General features: G+C 36.1%; 1 protein-coding gene across 6 annotated transcripts in view; it reads left to right on the top strand.

Moving 5' to 3' along the window:
* SLC44A5 (solute carrier family 44 member 5) overlaps nucleotides 1–18,892 on the top strand; it is a 382,764-nt gene that overhangs the window by 343,776 nt on the left and 20,096 nt on the right. For 5 of the 6 annotated variants that reach the window (XM_087866006.1, XM_045802007.2, XM_087866008.1 and 2 more), the window contains 7 exons: nucleotides 272–384; nucleotides 8,007–8,138; nucleotides 11,239–11,338; nucleotides 13,439–13,531; nucleotides 13,983–14,070; nucleotides 14,786–15,048; nucleotides 15,572–15,666. In XM_087866006.1, coding sequence (XP_087722132.1) covers nucleotides 272–384; nucleotides 8,007–8,138; nucleotides 11,239–11,338; nucleotides 13,439–13,531; nucleotides 13,983–14,070; nucleotides 14,786–15,048; nucleotides 15,572–15,666 — 884 coding nt within the window. The remainder of the gene's footprint in view (nucleotides 1–271; nucleotides 385–8,006; nucleotides 8,139–11,238; nucleotides 11,339–13,438; nucleotides 13,532–13,982; nucleotides 14,071–14,785; nucleotides 15,049–15,571; nucleotides 15,667–18,892) is intronic. The other variant, XM_087866005.1, reaches the window with a different exon arrangement.

Raw genomic sequence — 18,892 nt, 5'->3', positions numbered from 1 at the left:
TTTCTTTGAACAGTAGTTGCTACCGGCCTTCTGTTTACCCAGGTACACAAATACTGACTCAGGTATGAAGTTCCCAATGGTCCTACTCTTTCATATGAAAGCCTTAATAGGAACTATTGTTTGTACTTTTTAATATTATCAATATTTCTATAGCCAGCTAAAATAAAATAATCTGAGAATTATTTTGAACAGAAAATGTTGTCTTGCTGTTCACTTTATGTTACGTTTAACACACTTGACCCCTGCGTGTGTCGTATGCTCTTTCCTCCAGTGGCCTGACTGTCGCCATGCTCCTTAGTTGGATGTTTGTGATACTCCTGAGGTTCATAGCCGGAGTCCTCTTCTGGGTCTTCATGGTGGGTGTGATTGGAATTATAGGTTATGGTAGGTATTGCCCTTCTTTAAAATTACTAAATATAAAAATAGTCCTTTTCTTTTCAGTTGCCATTATCAATTACCCAAAACCGTTTAACTTGTGGTGAATTTATTTACTTCCCCCCCCAAAGTGTTAAATTGAGAAAAATTATTTAATTTTGCGTATATTATTTCTCCAACTTTTACCTTCTTTATCTTGAAGAAAAAGTGCTATCCAAATGTTCTACCCTCTTTCCTTACTGACCTTTGCTCCCATGCCTCATGGTTATTAAGAAGGAGGTAAAAAGAACACCATTTAGGTTAATGAAAAACATTTCAGAAAACTTATTTTATTCCTTTAACTTTTCTGTCTGATCAAAGGCTGGATCTGTATAGTTACAGAAGTGTGATCTATTTTTCTCTTTCAATTTAGTAATTTTAATCCAGGTCCTGTCACACTTTCTTATAACTGACCAGTACTCCATAATGAGACATCACCCTCTAGCGGCAAGTATTCTGAATTACACTCTTTGGGTGGAGAGTTACTTTATATCCAGGTTGAAATCTAACCAGTAACCCAGTTCCCTCAAAAGCAGTACAGATACAGTGCGAGCACCAAAAAAGGAACTAAAGTTTCTCTCAAGGAACAGTATAGCATTTATGGCAGCTTCCTTCAGAGTGCTAATAAACATAGGGGACAATATTTGAATGTTTGTGAGGTTTCTATTCCAGAGTAATTTCCCCTTCAGTACTATTTGGATTGACAATGCAGTTTTATGGTAGCAGACACCAAAAATAGCAATTTCCTATTATTGTCACCCTTTGAAGAAGAGCTTTACACATATATCAGCGTAAGGATGCAGTTGAATCCCCAGGTTCTGAGTTAGCCTGAACTCTAATCCCAGCTCCGTAACATGTAACTGAGGCACTTTGGAAATGCTTCCTAATGATTAGAAGACCCAGTTTCCTTATCCATAACATCAGCACAGTAATGGTATATATCCCCATCTCACAAGATTGTGAGGATTAACTGAGACAATGAGTATAAAGCTCTTAGAACAGTATCTGAAAAACAATAAACACTCAATATGTGTTGGTTTATTGTTACTATCCCCCTTGTTATCCTCAATAGGTTTCTAGACAGTTTCAGGTCTCTTCAGGGTCTCCTTACTGGCTCCTTCTGTGCAGCTGCATGTGAAAAGGTTGGGTCAGTCTGGTGGGGGAACATAAGAGCTGCTACTGCTTAATCGAAGACTCCCAAGAAAGCTTTTTGTTTAAAAGTCTTTTGTGTATGTTTCTGCTTGGAGCTTGAAATAAACTCTGCCCTTTACTACTGTCGAGCCTGGGCATGTGATTCAGCCACTCTCTTATTGTCATCAAGAAGGGAAAGACAGTAAAGTCTGCTATTGATTTCAGTGACTTGTCATAAGGAGCAAAAAAAATGTGAGATTGGCTATAGTGCAAGTTTGACAGTGGCAAGAGGGAGAGAGATGGTTAATATATCACAAATACAGGTGAAAAAACCAATTTCAGCTCCCTGTTGACTCTCTAGGTAGTGCTAACTCAGCGGTTAATGGTGTGGCAAGTCAGCTTAAAGCCATTCATTGGGTGGGGAAATGTCCAGTTAGATTGAGAATTATAACACTGTATAACTGACCTCTGCTACTATCTTGGACAACTGACTTCCTCCATATCATGGAAGACCAATCATTTCCTACTAATAGCAGCTTAGTTACTAGGGAAAACGACACACTGAGCAGAGAAACAGCCAGGCTGTTTGTGGGCAAGTGGCCTTGAACATCAGTGGAACAATTCTTATTGACAAGAACAAGTTAAGATTTATAAAGGAGAGATCATAGAACAGTGGGGTTACATGCATGGATTTGGAGATTGAAAAGACACAGATTCATTGCATATTAACTGTGTGATCCTCTGCAAGCACGCAGTCTAATAGTTTCTTCAACTATACAATAGGATTCTATGAATATTTTTTTAAATAATGTACATAAAGACCTTTGAAAGCTACCTAGCACCTAGTAATTGTTCAGTAAAAAGTCTCGGTTGTAGTTGTTAACACAGGAATGGATGTTGAATTTTCTCAAATGCTTGTCCTGCATCTCTTGAGATTATTATATGATTTTTATCTTTCATTTCATTAATGTGATGTATCACGTTTATTGATTTGTGGATGCTGAACCATCCTTGCATCCCTGGAATAAATCCCATGGTGTATGATATTTTTAATGTACTGTTGAATTCAGTTTGCTAATATTTTGTTGAGGATTTGTACATCTATGTTCATCGTGGGTATTGGACTGTAGTTCTCTTTTCTTGTGGTTTCCTTGTCTGATTTTGGTATCAGGGCAACGCTGGCCTTGTAGAATGAGTTTGGAAATGTTCCCTCCACTTCTGTTTTTTTTTGGAAGAGCTTGAGAAGGATGGTATTAATTCTTTGAATTTTGGTAGACTTCTCCAGTGAAGCTCTCTGGTCCTGGCTTTTTGTTTGTTGGGAGATTTTTGATTACTGATTCAATCTTCTTACTAGTAATTGGTCTGTTCAGATATTCTATTTTATCATGATTCAGTCTTGGTAGGTGGTATCTTTCTTGGAATTTATCCATTTCTTCTAAGTTGTTGAATTTGTTGGCATGGTATAGTTGAACCTTGAACACCATGGGTTTGAACTGCATATGTCCACTTATATGCAGATTTTTAAAAATTAAATACAGTACTGTAAATTTTATTTTTCTTATGTTCTTAATATTTTCTTTTCTGTAGCTTACTTTTTTATAAGAATACATAATACATATAGCATACTAAGTAGTAAGCGTTATTGTTAAGTGTTAACTGCTTGAGGTATCAGTAAGGCTTCTGGTCAACAGTTGGCTATAAATAGTTAAAATTTTGGGGAGTCAAAATTTATATATGGGTTTTTGACTGCGTTGGAGTGGGCAGCCCAAAACCCCTGTTGTTTAAGGATTGACTATAGTCTCTTATCCTTTGTATTTCTGTAGTATCAGTTGTGACCTCTCATCTTTCACTTCTGATTTTGAGTCTTCTCTTTCTTGGTGAGTCTAGCTAAACACTTGTCCGTTTTTTTTGTCTTTTCAAAGAACCAGCTCTTAGTCTCATTGATCTTCTGTATTGTCTTTTTAGTCTCTATCTCATTTATTTCTGTTCTAATCTTTGTAATTTCCTTCCTTCTAACTTTGGCTTTCATTTGTTCTTTTCTTTATACTTCAAGGGAGGTATAAAGTTAGGTTGTTTGAGACTTTTCTTGTTTCTTGAGGTAAACCTGTGTCCTTATGAACTTCCCTCTTGAACTGCTTATACTGTGTACCTCAAATTTTGGTATATTTTCATTTTCATTTGTCTCAAGGTATTATTTCCCTTTTGATTTCTTCTTTGACCTATTGGTTGCTCAGTAACATGTTGTTTAATCTCCACATATTTGTGAATTTTCCAGTTTTCCATATGTAATTAATTTCTAGTTTCATCCATTGTGGTCAAAGAAGATACTCAATATGATTTCATTTCTCTTAAATTTATTAAGACTTGTTTTGTGGCCTAACATATGATCTGTCCTTGAAAATACTCCATGTGCACTTGAGAAGAATATGTATTATGTTGGTTTTGGATGGAATGTTCTATATACATCTGTTAAGTTCACCTGGTCTAATGTGTTGTTTAAGGCTGATGTTTCCTAACTGATTTTCTGTCTGGGTGGTCTATCCATTTATAATAACATTTACGGTTGCATCAGAAGAATAAAATAACTAGGAATAAATTTAACAAAGGAGGTGAAAGTCCTATGTGTTGAAAACTATAAAACACTAATAAAAGAGATTGGAGAAGACACAAATAAATGGAAAGATATGCTGTGCTCATGGATTAGGAGAATAAATATTATTAAAATCTGTATACTACCCAAAGTAATCTACAGATTCAGTACAATCCCTATCAAAATTCAAATTGCACTTTTAAAATAAGTAGAACAGAAAATCCTAAAATTTGTATGGAACCACAAAAAAAAAAAAAAAAAAAAAAAAAAACCAAAAAAAACCACAAAACAAAACCAAAAAGCCAAAGCAATCTTGAGAAAGGAGAACAAAACTGGAGGTATCATAGGCCCTGATTTCAAACTATATTACAAAGCTATAGTAATTAAAACAGTATGGCACTGGCATAAAAACAGACACATTGATCAATGGAATGGAATAGAGAGCCCAAAAATAAACCCATTCATATATCAATTTATGACAAAGGAGCCAAGATAAACAATGGAAAGGACAGTCTCTTCAATAAGTTGTGTTGGGAAAACTGGAGAGGCACATGAGAAAGAATGAAACTGGACCACTATCTTACAGCATAGTGTATGACTCAAAATGGATTAAATACTTGAATGTAAGACCTGAAGCCATAAAACTCCTAGAAGAAAACAGAGGCAGTAAGCTCCTTCATACAGTTCTTGGCAATGATTTCTTTTAATATGACCTACAAATCACAAGCAATAAAAGCAAAACTAAATAAGTGGAGCTACATAATCTACAAAGCTTCTCAACAGCAAGGAAATCCCTCAACAAAATGAAAAGACAACCTATTGGATGGGAAAAAATATTTGCAAATCAGGTATCTGATAAGGAGCTAATATAAAGAATTCACACAACTTAGTAGAAAAAAGGTAAAATTAAAAAAAAATCAAACAACCCAACTTAAAAATGGGCAGAAAATCTGAACAGACATTTTCTCAAAGAAAACCTATAGATGGCCAACAGTTAGATGAAAGGTACTCAACATCACTATTCATCAAGGAAATGCAAACCAAAACCACAATATGATAGCACCTCATACCTGTTAAAATACCTATTATCAAAAAGACAAGAATTAAGTGTTGGCAAGGATGTAGAGAAAAATGAACCCCTGTGCACAATTGGCAGGAATGTAAATTGGTTCAGCCACGATGGAAAACAGTATGGAAGTTCCTCAAAAACTTAAAAATAGAAATACCATCTGATTCAACAAGTCCACTTTTGGGTATTTACCTGAAGAAAATGAAAACACCAACTCAAAAAGGTATATGCACTCCCGTGTTCATCGTAGTATTATTTACAATAGCCAAGATATGGAAACAACCATCAATGGATGAATGGATAAAGAAATTGATTTAACAAATGGATTTAAAAGAATGAAACCTTGCCATTTGTGACATGAATCTCTAGAGTATTATCCTAAATGAAGTAAGTCAGACAAAGAAAAATACCATATGATTTTACTTATGTGTGGAATCTAAAAAACAAACAAGCACAGAAACAGACCCATAAATATAAAGAACAAATTGGTGGTTTCCAGAGGGGCAGGGAGTGGGGGAGCTGGGTGAAATAGGTGAAAGAGATTAAGAGGTACAAACTTCCAGTTACAAAACAAGTCATGGGGATGCAAAGTACAGCATAAGAAATATAATCAATAATTTTGTAATAACTATATACAATGACAGATGGGAACTATACTTTCCCTTGAGTGTTTTGTAATGTATAGAATTGTCAAATCACTGTTGTGCTAATATTATATTGTATGTCAACTATATTTCAATTAAAAATTAAGAATATAAAATTTAAAAACTAAGCTCATAGATACAGAGAACAGATGAGTAGTTGTCAGAGGTGAGAGGTTGGGGGGGTGGGTGGAAGAAATTGGTGAAGGGGATATAAATTTATTTAAAATCATTAACCAAAAGAAAGCTGCAGTTGCTATGTTAATCAGACAAAACAGACTTTAATATAAAAAGCATTATTAGAGCTAGAAGGGATTTAATTTGCTTAAAAGGTATACCAATTCTAAACATATATGAATCTAATAAAATAGATTATATACATCTAATAAAATAGACTCAAAATTCATAAAAATATAAGGATAAATCATTTAAAAAACTTCTATGAGTTATAACTCTCCCTTAGGGGAGATTTCAACAAATCTTTCTGTTAAAATAAGAAAATCATAGGCACAAAATTCAGAATAATTACTCTTTGGTGAACAGAGGCAGGGAGGTATGATAAAAAGAAAAAAATTTATTTTGCTTAATTAGAGCAAACTTAAGATCATAAAATCTTAAACTAGGTGATGCATCCATATGTGTTGATTTGACTATATGTTTTAAAACTTAAATCTGTTATTACATATAATTTTGTATGTATCAAATATTCCAAAAGCATTTTTGTTTTAAAGATGTATTTATTTTAGAGAGTGAGTGATAGGAGGGGCAGAGGGACGAGGAGAGAGAGAATCCTCAAGCAAACTCCCCGCAGAGCACAGAGCCCAATATGGGCTCTATCCCAGGACCCTGAGATCATGACCTGAGCCGAAATCAAGAGTTGGCCACTTAACTGACTGAGCCACCCAGGTGCCTCCCAAAAGCATTTTAAAAAGTACGCTGAAAAAGCAGGGCCTGAAAGAGATTTGTCTTATATCTCTTTGAGAAACAAATGTCCCTTCTAATCTAGTCTTGCCTTTCTCCATGGACCTCACTCTCTTATCTTTTTCTAGGGAAAAAACCTGTTAGTTTATAGTTGGGGTTTAAAAAGCAGTTTTTCTCATTATTCTCATTTGCAGACTCATTGGTCATAAAAATAAACTCCTTAATTTTTGTTTTTTTTTCTTTACTCTCACTTTGTCTAGATCATGTGAAAAGTCACTATGCAGTCTGATGGGCATCCGACTCTTGGTCTCAGGGTCGTGAGATTGAGCCCTGCATCAGGCTCTCCTTCAGGAGGGAGTCTGCTTGGGATTCTCTCGGTCCCTCTGTCCCTCCCCCCACTTGTTCTCCCTCTCCCTCTTTCTCTCTCTCTCATAAATTAATCTTTTTAAAAAATTCATTATACAGTCTGAAATGTAGTGTCCTGGGGAAATCTAGTTAGTCCGTATTTACTTTAGCAGGACACAGTCTTTGATAAGAACATGCATTAGGTAATTCCATGAAGACATGACTTTACCAAAAACATTTTTTTAATTCAAAAGCATTTTTTCAACTTAAATGATTTTTACAAATTTGCTTTTTACATTGACTGTATATTGTGCTTCAGATTTTAAAAGGTATAACGTCTATACAGTGAAATTTCCTTCTTGTTCTATTCCTTGGTCGGTTAAGTTTCCTTCCCTGGAAGTAAAAAATACATTGCTGTGTACCCTTCCAGAGACACTTTATGTGTGTAAGAAAAAATATATATAGAGTATTCTTATTATGTGAATTACAGCATACTTTTTATGTCATTTTGTACCTTGCTTTTTTCACTTAACAAAATAGCTTAGTGATCATTGAATATCAGTGTACTTTCTCTTTATATGAAAAGCTAGTATTCTGTACAAATATATCATAATTTATTTAACCCTGTTGATGGACACTGAGGTTGTTTCTAGTCAAAAGGACATTTAAAGCTAGATGTTGTCATAGTCAGCCAGGCAAATATTGATAGCATTTGTTTTGAATATATAGTACATTTAGAATATTAGATCCATATAAAATGTTTACTATGTAAACAGGAATCTTGCCTTTGTAGAAATGACCATGCTGTTCAATTTCATGTAGATATGTATAAGTGTATAGCATATATTTCAGGAAATAGCATTTTATATTAGTCTACTTTTCTTTTCTTTTCAAGGAATATGGCACTGTTACCAGGAACATAGCAATCTTCAGGGACGGCCAAATTCTCACTTAACTATATATGACATCGGGATTCAGACTGATATAAGCATGTACTTCCAACTGAAACAAACATGGTTCGCATTTAGTGAGTGGATTTTAAAAACTGTTTTTTTTAAAGTAATAATAATGAAAGAGAATCTTTGTCTAAAGGAAATCTTGGGTTGGTATAACCTGTTAGATACACTTATCACTAATGTCATTAAAGTAAATACGTCTATAATCTTAATAGCTACAGTAAATGGCGAAGTCATTGAGGGGAATTTATTATATAATCTAAGAAAATAGTACTTTACAATGATGTCATGCTATTTGCATTCACCTTAAAATGGTTTGGATGTGGATGTTTATAGCCATTACCTTGATATCCAAGAAAGGTGTTTTAAAAGGAAAAAAAGTTTGATTTTTCAAAATTGTTTTAAAAACAGAAAAAGAATGACCAAGTTTTTTCATAACAAGACTTCTAAACTATTACAGGAATTGGAATAATGAGTAATAAAATAAATTTACATTTTTGAAGTGTTTATTCCGGTTATTAGTTAAGGGTATATTAACAAAATTTTTATAGCAAGATGATTTCAGAGATGCTTTAATTTCATATTCCTAAAATGGTTTTATTATAATATTCCTTCCATTTCATGTTCTTTAATCAAGATTTAAAAATAATCTCTACCTACATGTTGTTTAAAAAAAAATTCTTCAGATTGTTTAAGTTAGAGAGCCACACAAGGCATGTTCGAGGAGGCCTGGTAAGAATCCCAGAGATAGCCTCAGGGGTGAGCATTATCTTGATGGGGGCATCATGGGTCCAGGTATGGGTCCCATCTCCATAAATGTGAAAACTTGTTTTTGCCACTTCCCCCAGAAGTCTTCAGGCTTTCAAGGACAGGTTCATGTTATGTAACCAGTGTGCCATTTTAGTTGTTTCTATCACGCATCTTGGGACTTTGTATCCTCATCACTTTTCCTGAATTTGAGTGATTCCATACCTTCTCACCAATCCACTTGCAATCATCTATCATGTCTAAAGATGATGAATCTCATCCATTATGTATCGAAACCTCTAGTTTTATTCTCAAGGGGCTCTTAATTACAGGTTCTGTGGTCATTCCACTGCTGTCTCTTAAGGGCTTTCAACACAAAAATTATTGACATGATCAGAATCCGCCACTGGAGAATTTAAGGGATGTCCTTTGAGGAAAATATAGAGTTTGCTTTTATTTTCAAGTCTAGCAATACCAGTCTCTCCCCAAATGAACCCCCACTTTCACAACCCATTTATTGGACATTAATTGATTACTTGCTCTGTGTTTGGACACAATTCTAGGTATCAGAGAGAAGGGCAACATGTGAAATTATACTCATTGATGGAAACACTGAAAATAAGCAGAGTTAAATATACACAAACTATCATTTTTATGAGTCTCGGATTTGTTATGAGATGGTTCTGTTCTCATTTCTGCTATTAGTTATCCCAGTCTCCTCCTCTGAAAAGTAAGAGTCATACCAACTTCTCTACAGGGTCTCAAAAAATAGATTTCCATTGTTAGCTCTTATTCAAACACAAGAAAGGAATATAATACATAAATTCAAAAGACAATAAAATTTCTCTAATCATTTTGGATATGCACTTTTGTGAAGGTATAAGTTTCATATGCAATGCTGTTTATCAACGCAATCTCAGAATATAAAGTGATTCTTGGTATATCTCGTATTCTTAGGTTTGTCCAAAGATAATGATTTTAGCTTAATATGGCCATACCCCGTAATTTTGGACTCAGTTTATTGTTTTAAGAGAATCAAATATGCAGGACAACATACATACATAAGTTACTAAAAGAAGACGAGGTGGCAAGATGATACTTAGATCCTCTCACATCTCTGGGTTAACTGATTCTACTAGGAGGTGTTAACTGATGATGTGTGCTGTGACATCAGAATCTTAGTGGTGTAACAACTGAATGAGATAATGAGTGCCCTACCACTCAAACTGCTCAGACATGAGCAGAATAACTGTCTAGCGAAGGATGAAATAGAACAGATTCTTTCACAGGTGGGAATTTAAATTTCCATTAAGTTTCTTCTATAATTTCAGATTCTATGATTAGCAGTACTATATTTCCTTAATTTTAAGACTGAAACTTTTCACTTTTTAGCATCTCTGAAGTCAGGAATGCATCTTATAATCAATGAAAAGATGTTTAATGAAGGATTTTATTTTTCCTGAAAAGTTATTACTAAATTAAAGATGTGTCTTGGAATTGAGAAAATATAGTAATTAGGACCATTTGGCTTAAAGTAAAAAGAAACTAATTGACGGTAGCCAAAAAGAAAAGCAAATTGGAACAAGCTGGGGGTAAGGCATTGGTACTTATTATAAGAATATAGAAGTGTCTCACCAAACTCAAAAAAGCAGAAAAGCCCTTGGACTTTCAAGTGTACTCGGATCCAGGAAACAGAAAGCCAAAAGAACTCAAAACTGCCTCTCTGCTCTGTGTCTTCAATACACATACACTTTATTCTGTCTTTGCAAATTCACTTATTTCACATAAAGGTGACACAGTTCATTAAGCCTGTATAACTTGAAGTTCATGAAGTTCATAACCTTCCATTCAAAACTGAAATAGACTCCCTTAGCTCTAATCCTGAGACTTTTATTAGACAACTGGCGCTGGGTTTACATCCTGATTCCATCAATGGTAGCCACGGTGGGTAGAGTCACAAAATAAAAATGTGGCAGCCAAGAGCCTGCCCTGCCAGTCAGCAAGGTCACTTAATGAAGAGGGATTGTGAACAGGGTGAACAGTTCAAAAAGTGTCTTCTGTAATGATTCTCTTACTCAAAGAAGTGAACGTGAAAATATCTAAAATAGAGCTGCCTACAGCAGTCCTTCCTTCTCTCATTTCTACAAATGGTGTGAAATATTTCTGTAGATAAAATGAAGCCTGACCAATTGAGTTGCTCAAACTCTAGCTAAATGTTTTAATCTAGATTTCTTAGCATTTCTTGGAGGTTTTGAAAGTGAATTTCTAAGATTAGCATTTTGGGAGAGGTAGTACTGCTTGAATTATGGAGTGTCAGAATTGGCAGAGAAAAATCATGAAACTCAGTCCTAAACTTTTGAGAGAAAGTTTGTTTTTTTGGGTTGATTTGTATCATACACTAATTTTTTTTTTTCCTGTTTCAAGTGATAATACTCTGCCTTCTTGAAGTGTTTATCATCCTCATGCTGATCTTCCTCAGGGAACGAATCCGCATCTCTGTTGCCCTGCTGAAGGAAGGGAGCAAGTAAGGCCCTGATGGAGAAACTCCCATAATGTATATCAGTCACTCAAATCGGTCACTGCCTATTGTATAGATGCCCCCAGATGACTTCCCCTTTAAGACTTGTTAAGACTGAAGTTCAGACTTTGGCACTTATTAGAAAGGTCATGCTAACAAATCCTTCAGTGTCCCCAAACCTCAATTATCATAGTGTGAACTAAGGTTCAAACCTGTGTGGTGTATGTATTAGCACTTTTTGAACACCAAATGTATGTTAGAATAATGTGTGAAAGTAAGTGAAAATTGCTATATGAAAGTAACTTGTATTATATATTGTATTATTCCCCTGCTGAATCATACGTTAATATTGATGGTTGAGATCATTTGCAAAACTTTAAATCACCATAATTCTATAAAGTCAATTATGTGCTATTGCCATTTCTATACGAGTGGCAAAATTTGCTAATAGACAGAATAATTGATCCTAGGAGCACCAGACTATACATTTTCTATCTACAGCTCTTAATTCAGAACACTTTATACCCAGAGCCATTTTTGTTAAAAAAAAGGCTATAAAATAAACACTAAAATTCATGCTGGGAGATAATAATACCTACAGTTTCTAAACTATTCCAAAGGTCACTTGAGGATAATACTTTAAACTTTTGAATAATGCATGGAAGAAACAAGAAAAGCATTACTATAAAGCCAACAGACCATGCATTCTATTTAGAATGATGAAAAACTAAGTTATTAACGACCAAAGACCAAATTATTTTAAATAGTCTGTAAGGATTATTTTAACAAAATTGTCATCTATAATAGTAAGAGTGCCACTTGAATCTAATGGTTTAAACAGTTAACAAGCAGTTTTTGTTAACTCTCTCTCCTTCCCATAACTGAAACCCTATCATTAGCCACTGAAAACTCCAGATTTGCTGGGTTTATTTCTTAAATAATATGATATTGTACAGTTCACTCTAACTTGCCCCACTAGTGTGTGTGTGTGTGTGTGTGTGTGTGTGTGTGTGTGTGTGTGTGTGAAAGGGCCAGTCCAACTGTGACAGGTTGATAATTTTTTTCAAGGGAAAGTAGCAGCTGGAATAAATTGGCGTGAGAATACAGGGTAAACATAGAGATGTTCAATGATTCACTTAATAGCAGTATTTGGAGAAAGGAGAGAACTTAGCTCAAATAGTGAGGTGAACGAGGTAACAAATGCAAAAGGCATCTAAGATATGCCAGGGCATTGCATTAGAAGTGGAAATAGTTCCATTATAGTTCTCAGTGGCTATATCAAACAGTATTGGGTTGCCAGTGTCATATGCTGAAAAGATTATTCAAAAGTAGTAACAGGGCAACTGGGATGGTGAACATTTCACACACCATGACTTAATGAGGAAATATTAAAGGAGTGATTATACTGGAGTATAAAAGAATAAGGAGTTCCTTGAAGGGCTGCTATATGGAAAAGGTGATCATTTCTCCTCCAAAATGTAATGTATATGAGTAACAGGCTAGCAGATAAGGAAGAACTTTCTAATATTTTGGTTGTTAATAGAATAAGCGCTGTCATACAAAGTAAGTTTTTATCGCTCTATATGGTCACCAGAACTAATGGACGTATTTAAAAGATAGTATAGAAGGGATTCCTGAATTAGGAAGGGATTCTCACATTTGATCATATGATCTCAAGGTCCGCTCCAATTTTGAGAGTAAGACTCTAAACAAAAGGAAGAACTATGATTATAATGTAGCAAATCTTTATGAATCATACAGAAATAACCAAAGAGGAGAAGGTTTAGGGTATCAAATCTTTGAGTCATACAGAACCTTGGGGGAGCTTTGGGGAACTTTTGACAGGAATCAAATATGAACATTAAAAGAAGGCCTCTAATTACTAAAAACAAATAACATTTAAGTAAAACTTAAAAACCAATTGAAAAATTCAAAAATTTTAAAGAAAATGCCAGAATAATCAGCAAAAAAAGAGTCAATGGTTATTACTACCATTCTTAGAATGGATTAAGTCTAAAGCTTATTTCTAGTTTTAACAGATAAAGATTTAATTGAGAGATTGTATCTCTGAATCGTTTTGAATTTCAACTATTTGCTTTATTTCAGAGCTATTGGATACCTCCCTACTACATTAATTTATCCAGTTTTAACTTTCATTTTCCTCTCCATATGTATTGCCTACTGGGCAGTGACAGCAATGTATCCTTTGGTAATTGACATCTTTAAACCTCAGGTCCACACTACTATTCAAGAACCAGGAGTTTGTGTCCAGTGCTTTCCATCCTAGGAAGACTAGGAACATTCTAAAGGTTTTCTGTTTTTCTGTTTTTTTGCTAAGCTCTAAGAACCTTTGTCTACTGATTGAATTTCCCCCCCCCAGGTAGGTCATATGGTAGATTTTATTTTGTCTTCACAGTACTACTTCTTGGCAATAATTTAAGAAAATTCCTTTGTATTCTGTTAAGGGGCCACTCAGTATAGCTGACCCATGTTATATTATTTCAGGTCTGAAAAAATGTATGAATTATTAAAAGATTTGAAGTTTTTTGAAGTTAATCTCTCTGTAGACTTTTGAGTTATTTGTATTATTTTCTTGTCCATTTACTTTCCATCTACCAGCAAATAGTTTATCCTTAATAGGTTAACCCAGTTACTTGGCTACATCAGGGGTACCTGTATACAAAGTCATATCCCCAGAAGGGAAATGTAAACATGAAAATACAACCTGTGACCCAGAGGTAAGTCAAAGCAACTCTCTCTCTTTTACTTACTTCAATACAGAACTCTACTAAATTTCACCTAGCAGTTGTAAAAATCATTCAGAAATAGAGACCTTAACGGGGATCACTGTTAAGAAGGGAATGGTGGATCAGGTGTTAACAAGTGAGCACTGAAATGGTGGGCAGAATAGAGAGAAAGCACTATTATTTCCTGAGCCCATTTGTTCTGTCATATGCCCAAGAAGCAGGAATGGTCAACAACATTAATGTGAAATTTTAGTGGGTGTAGAGTGGTAAACATATGATAGAAAATGAAATACTTTACAGCACTCATTAAGGAATATAAAGTGATGGGATAGAATATAGGAATAACAGAGGCACCTGGGTGGCTTGGTGGATTAAGCATCTGCCTTTGACTCAGGTCATGATTCCAGGGTCTTGGGATGGAGCCTCTTGTCGGGCTTCCTGCTTAGCGGGGAGTCTGCTTCTTCCTCTCCCTCTGCCTTTCTCTGCACTTGTGCTCATGCTCTCTCTCATGCTCGCTCATTCTCAAATCTTTAAAAAAAAAAAAAACCCTATATATTCAAAAAAAGAAAATAGGACAAACAGAAGTTAATGGGAAAAGAGTAGGACATGCAGTTGGGGGGTTTCACAAGAAGAGAAGGCAGGAATGGTTATCTTGGAATGGCATTTCATACTATATTATCTGTATTTTTTTTTTTTCTGAGTGCAGATTTTTAATACAACTGAAATTGCCAAAGCTTGCCCTGGGGCTCAGTGTAACTTTGCTTTCTATGGTGGAAAGAGCCTGTACCATCAGTATGTCCCTACCTTCCAGATGTTCAATCTGTTTGTCTTTCTCTGGCTTATAAACTTTGTCATTGCCCTGGGTCAGTGTGCCCTTGCTGGTGCCTTTGCTTCTTATTACTGGGCCTTGAAAAAACCTGATGACATCCCACCGTATCCACTTTTTACTGCATTTGGACGAGCCATACGGTAAGTTCCATGTTGAATCCTACATCTATCTTCCCAGTTATGTTTAGCGTGCTTATAATTCAGTCTTATGCTTATATAATTCAAGTGGCAAAGTACAAATGAGGTCAAGGTATGATTTAAGATTCATGGATGTCCATTGGCTATGTCTGGTTTTATAGCCACAGGTTTACAATCCCTATCGAGGCCAACATCCTTCTAAAAGCCATAGGTTGCTGAAGATAAGTAGTAGGGGAGGGCACCAAAATAAAAATTAAGACTTAACTTGGCTCTGTCTCCCATTGCTTAGCCCAAACATTTTATTTTATGATGACAAGCTACTGGTATCATTTTTGTAGATGAAGGGCAATATAGATGTGTATCATTTAAAATCCTCTAAGAAGACCTTTCTCAACCTGAATAAGAAAGTGTAATAAACTCTTTCCCGTCTTTCTGCAGATCCTTTCTACCTATTAAAATTGTTTAGCATCCTTTTAGTTAGTAGCAACGATATTTTAACTCTGATTCTCATTTTATCTTTGCCCAGATATCACACAGGATCCCTAGCATTTGGATCTTTAATTCTTGCATTAGTTCAAATGTTTAAATTCGTCCTAGAATACTTGGACCGCCGTCTTAAAGGTAAGACTCCAGAATTCATCTTTTCTCAGACTTCCTCACTTCCGTAAAGAGAATGGATTGGGGCAAGGAGTTAAGGGAAATGTGATGACTACAAGTTGGACTAGGATAATAAGGATGGAGGTGGTCAGATTGGGAATATGTTTGGAAGGAAAAGCCAACAGGACTTGCTGAGAGATAGGATATGGGACAGGAGAGGATGGAAAGAGAAGCAGTGGTGAAAAAAAGAAAAAGTGTGTGATTCCATTTACTAAGATGTAGAAACCGGCGGAAGCAAATTTCAAAGAAGAAATGAAAAACCATGTTTTTGGCGTATTAATATTGAGAAGCATGGTGGAGACGTCTGGCAGTTTAAGTCTGAAGCTCAGGATGAGACAGGCTTAAAATATAAATGGGTGTCATCAGCATAAATCTTTACACATAACACATATAGTTGACAAACTCTATTTTGAATGCATTTTATTATTAATTGCCAAAACAGTCTTCAAACAGAACAACTAAGTTGAACATTCCCAGTTACCTGATTTTAAAACTTAATATAAAGCTACAGTAATCAAAACAGTGTGGTGCTAGCGTAAGGACAGACACGTAGACCTGGACTAGAATAGACGCCCCAAAATTAACCCTCACATATAAGGCCATTCAATGGGGAAAGGACAGTTTTTTCAACTAACATTACTAGAAAAATGAATATCTACCTGCAAAAGAATGAAATTGGACCCTTACACAATAAACAAAAATTAATTCAAAATGGATCAAATACTTAAAAGCTAAAATAAAAGTAAAACTCTTAGAAGAAAGCAAAAGAGGAAATCTTCATGGATGTTGTATTTGATGAAGATTTCTTAGCACGGATAACAAAAGAAAAAAGATTAAATAGACTTCATACACACACGCACACACAAAGTTTGTGCATCAAAGGACACTACTAAGAGACTGAAAAGACAACCCATAGAATAGGAAAAAATATTTGCAAGTCATCTACCAGATAAGCAACTAATATTCAGAATATATAAAGAGCTTCCACGGTGGCAAGATGGTAGAAAAATAGGGGACCTTATTTCATCTGGTCCCTTGAATTTAGCTGAATGTCTATCAAACCATTCTGAACACCCATGAATTCAGCCTGAGATGTAAGAAAATATATCTGGAACTCTACAAGTAGAAAAGGAACTGGGTTTTTTTTTTTTGCAAGGTAGGAGGTGCAGAGACATGAATCTGTGGGGAGATGTCGGAAGATAAACGGAGGGGGAGGGAGCTTCCATAAGCTAGCTACTGGAAAATGAGATATAACACTGGAGCGCAAGATTGGAACCCTTAGAAATCTGCCCCAGTGAGAGACATCCCCTTCTTAAAGGGGTACAGGGGATGGAAAGAGCAGAATTCTGGGTGGGTCATTGTGGTCTCAGGATCCCAGGAGACACAGAAAGAATGGGGGTGCCCAAGCAGTGGAGCGGGGAAATTTATTATGGTCGGTGAGCCCAGAAGGGACTCTCAGCCCATGTTGCCATAAACCATGAGCTGAGCTGGTCGGGTGACCGCTCTGCCTGAGCACCCTGAAAAGGATTGGAACACATGGCCATTTGCCATATCCCAGGAAAGGCGAAAGGGTGCGCCCACGACTGAGCAACAGCTCTCAGGGCAGTGGCCCTGGAAAGGACACTAAGGTAACACCCAGCAGTCCCGAGAGCAGTGGAGCATGGTATGCGCACGAGCCCACAACCACTCTCAGTCCCTGGGCACACAGAGGCAGCGACACAGGTCCCTTGGCCACCCACTGAAGGATTACAGTGGGCCCCCGCACTGGAGGAGACTGTGGAGACTGGCACAAACAAAAGTGAAGACTATTTGACCCAGAGGGTTTATTGAAGAGGGGGGACTGCGATCTTTCAGCTCTGGGGCTGGGGATTGGTACGGCCATTTTTATTTTGATCCTCTAAAGAGGTGCAGAAAGCCTCCAGGGAACAAAAGCCACACAGAGGACCAGCTTCTACTGAGCCCAGCCCTCTGGCAAGGGGAGGTGCAACTCCAACCAGGCAAAGACCTGAGAAGCAGCACAGCAGGCCCCTCCCCTAGAAAATAATCTGGAAGAACAGGTGCAAACTAGGTTCACCGATCCCACAGGACTAAAATTCCAGCACCAGGGGAAAATAGTATATTGAGCTTGAGGTTTATTCTCACGATTTGGTTATCTTTCAGTCTAAAATTTTCCATTTCTTCTTCTTCTTCTTCTTCTTCTTTTTTTTTTTTTTACCTTTTCCCCATTTCAACTAGTTTATTTAACCAACTTATGTTTTTAAATTGCTTTTTAACTTAGTTTTTACATATACATTTAATAGATATATGCTTCATTTTAGTCCTTTTTTTCACTATTCAATTTTATTTTTGTATATAGATAAGTTTTCCTTTCTTTGCAGTTTTGGGAGGTACTGTCTTCTAACACACAGCAATTATAAAGTTAATAATCAGGCTAGAAAAAAAGCATAAAAGACAGTAGAGAATCTCTAAGTGTAGAAGTGAGATCTAATCAGGCCAAACTTAAAAATGCTATAGCTGAGATGCAGTCTAAGTTGGATGCTCTAACAGCTAGGGTGAATGAGGCAGAAGAGAGAGTAAGTGATCTAGAAGGCAGGCTTATAGAAAGGAACAGAGAAAGAGTAGTCTGAGAAAGACAACTCAGAGCCCACGAAGAAACACCTCAAGAATTAATGATGCTTTGAAATGAACAAATGTCAGAATTATTGGTGTGCCTGAGGGGGAAGAGAGAGAGAGCGAGCCAGAAATATATTTGAGCAAATCATAGCTGAGACCTCCCTGATCTGAGGAAAGAAACAAGTGTTCATGTCCAAGAGGCAGAGAGGACCCCTCCCAAAATCAATAAAAATAGATAAACACCTTGACATATAATAGTGAAGCTTGCAGATTTTAGAGAAAAAGAGAGAATCCTGAGACCAGCTTGAGACAAGGGGGTTCCTTATCTACAGAGAAAGGAACATCAGATTAACATCAGGCCTATCCACAGAAACCTGGCAGGCCAGAAAGGGCTGGCACTATATATTCAGGGTACTAAATGAGAAGAACATGCAACCAAGAATTCTTTTTCCAGCAAGGCTGTCATTCAGAATGGAAGGAGAGATAAAGAGATAAACCTAACCAAAGAGGTAAAGGATCTGTACTCTAAAAACTACAGAACACTTATGAAAGAAATTGAGGAAGACACAAAGAAATG

This window comes from Ursus americanus, chromosome 12 (assembly GCF_024610735.1).
Source record: "Ursus americanus isolate L20-20 chromosome 12, mUrsAme1.1.p, whole genome shotgun sequence".
NCBI lineage: Eukaryota > Metazoa > Chordata > Mammalia > Carnivora > Ursidae > Ursus > Ursus americanus.
Note: the sequence above shows the minus strand (reverse complement) of the source record. Positions and strands in the feature narration are given on the sequence as shown.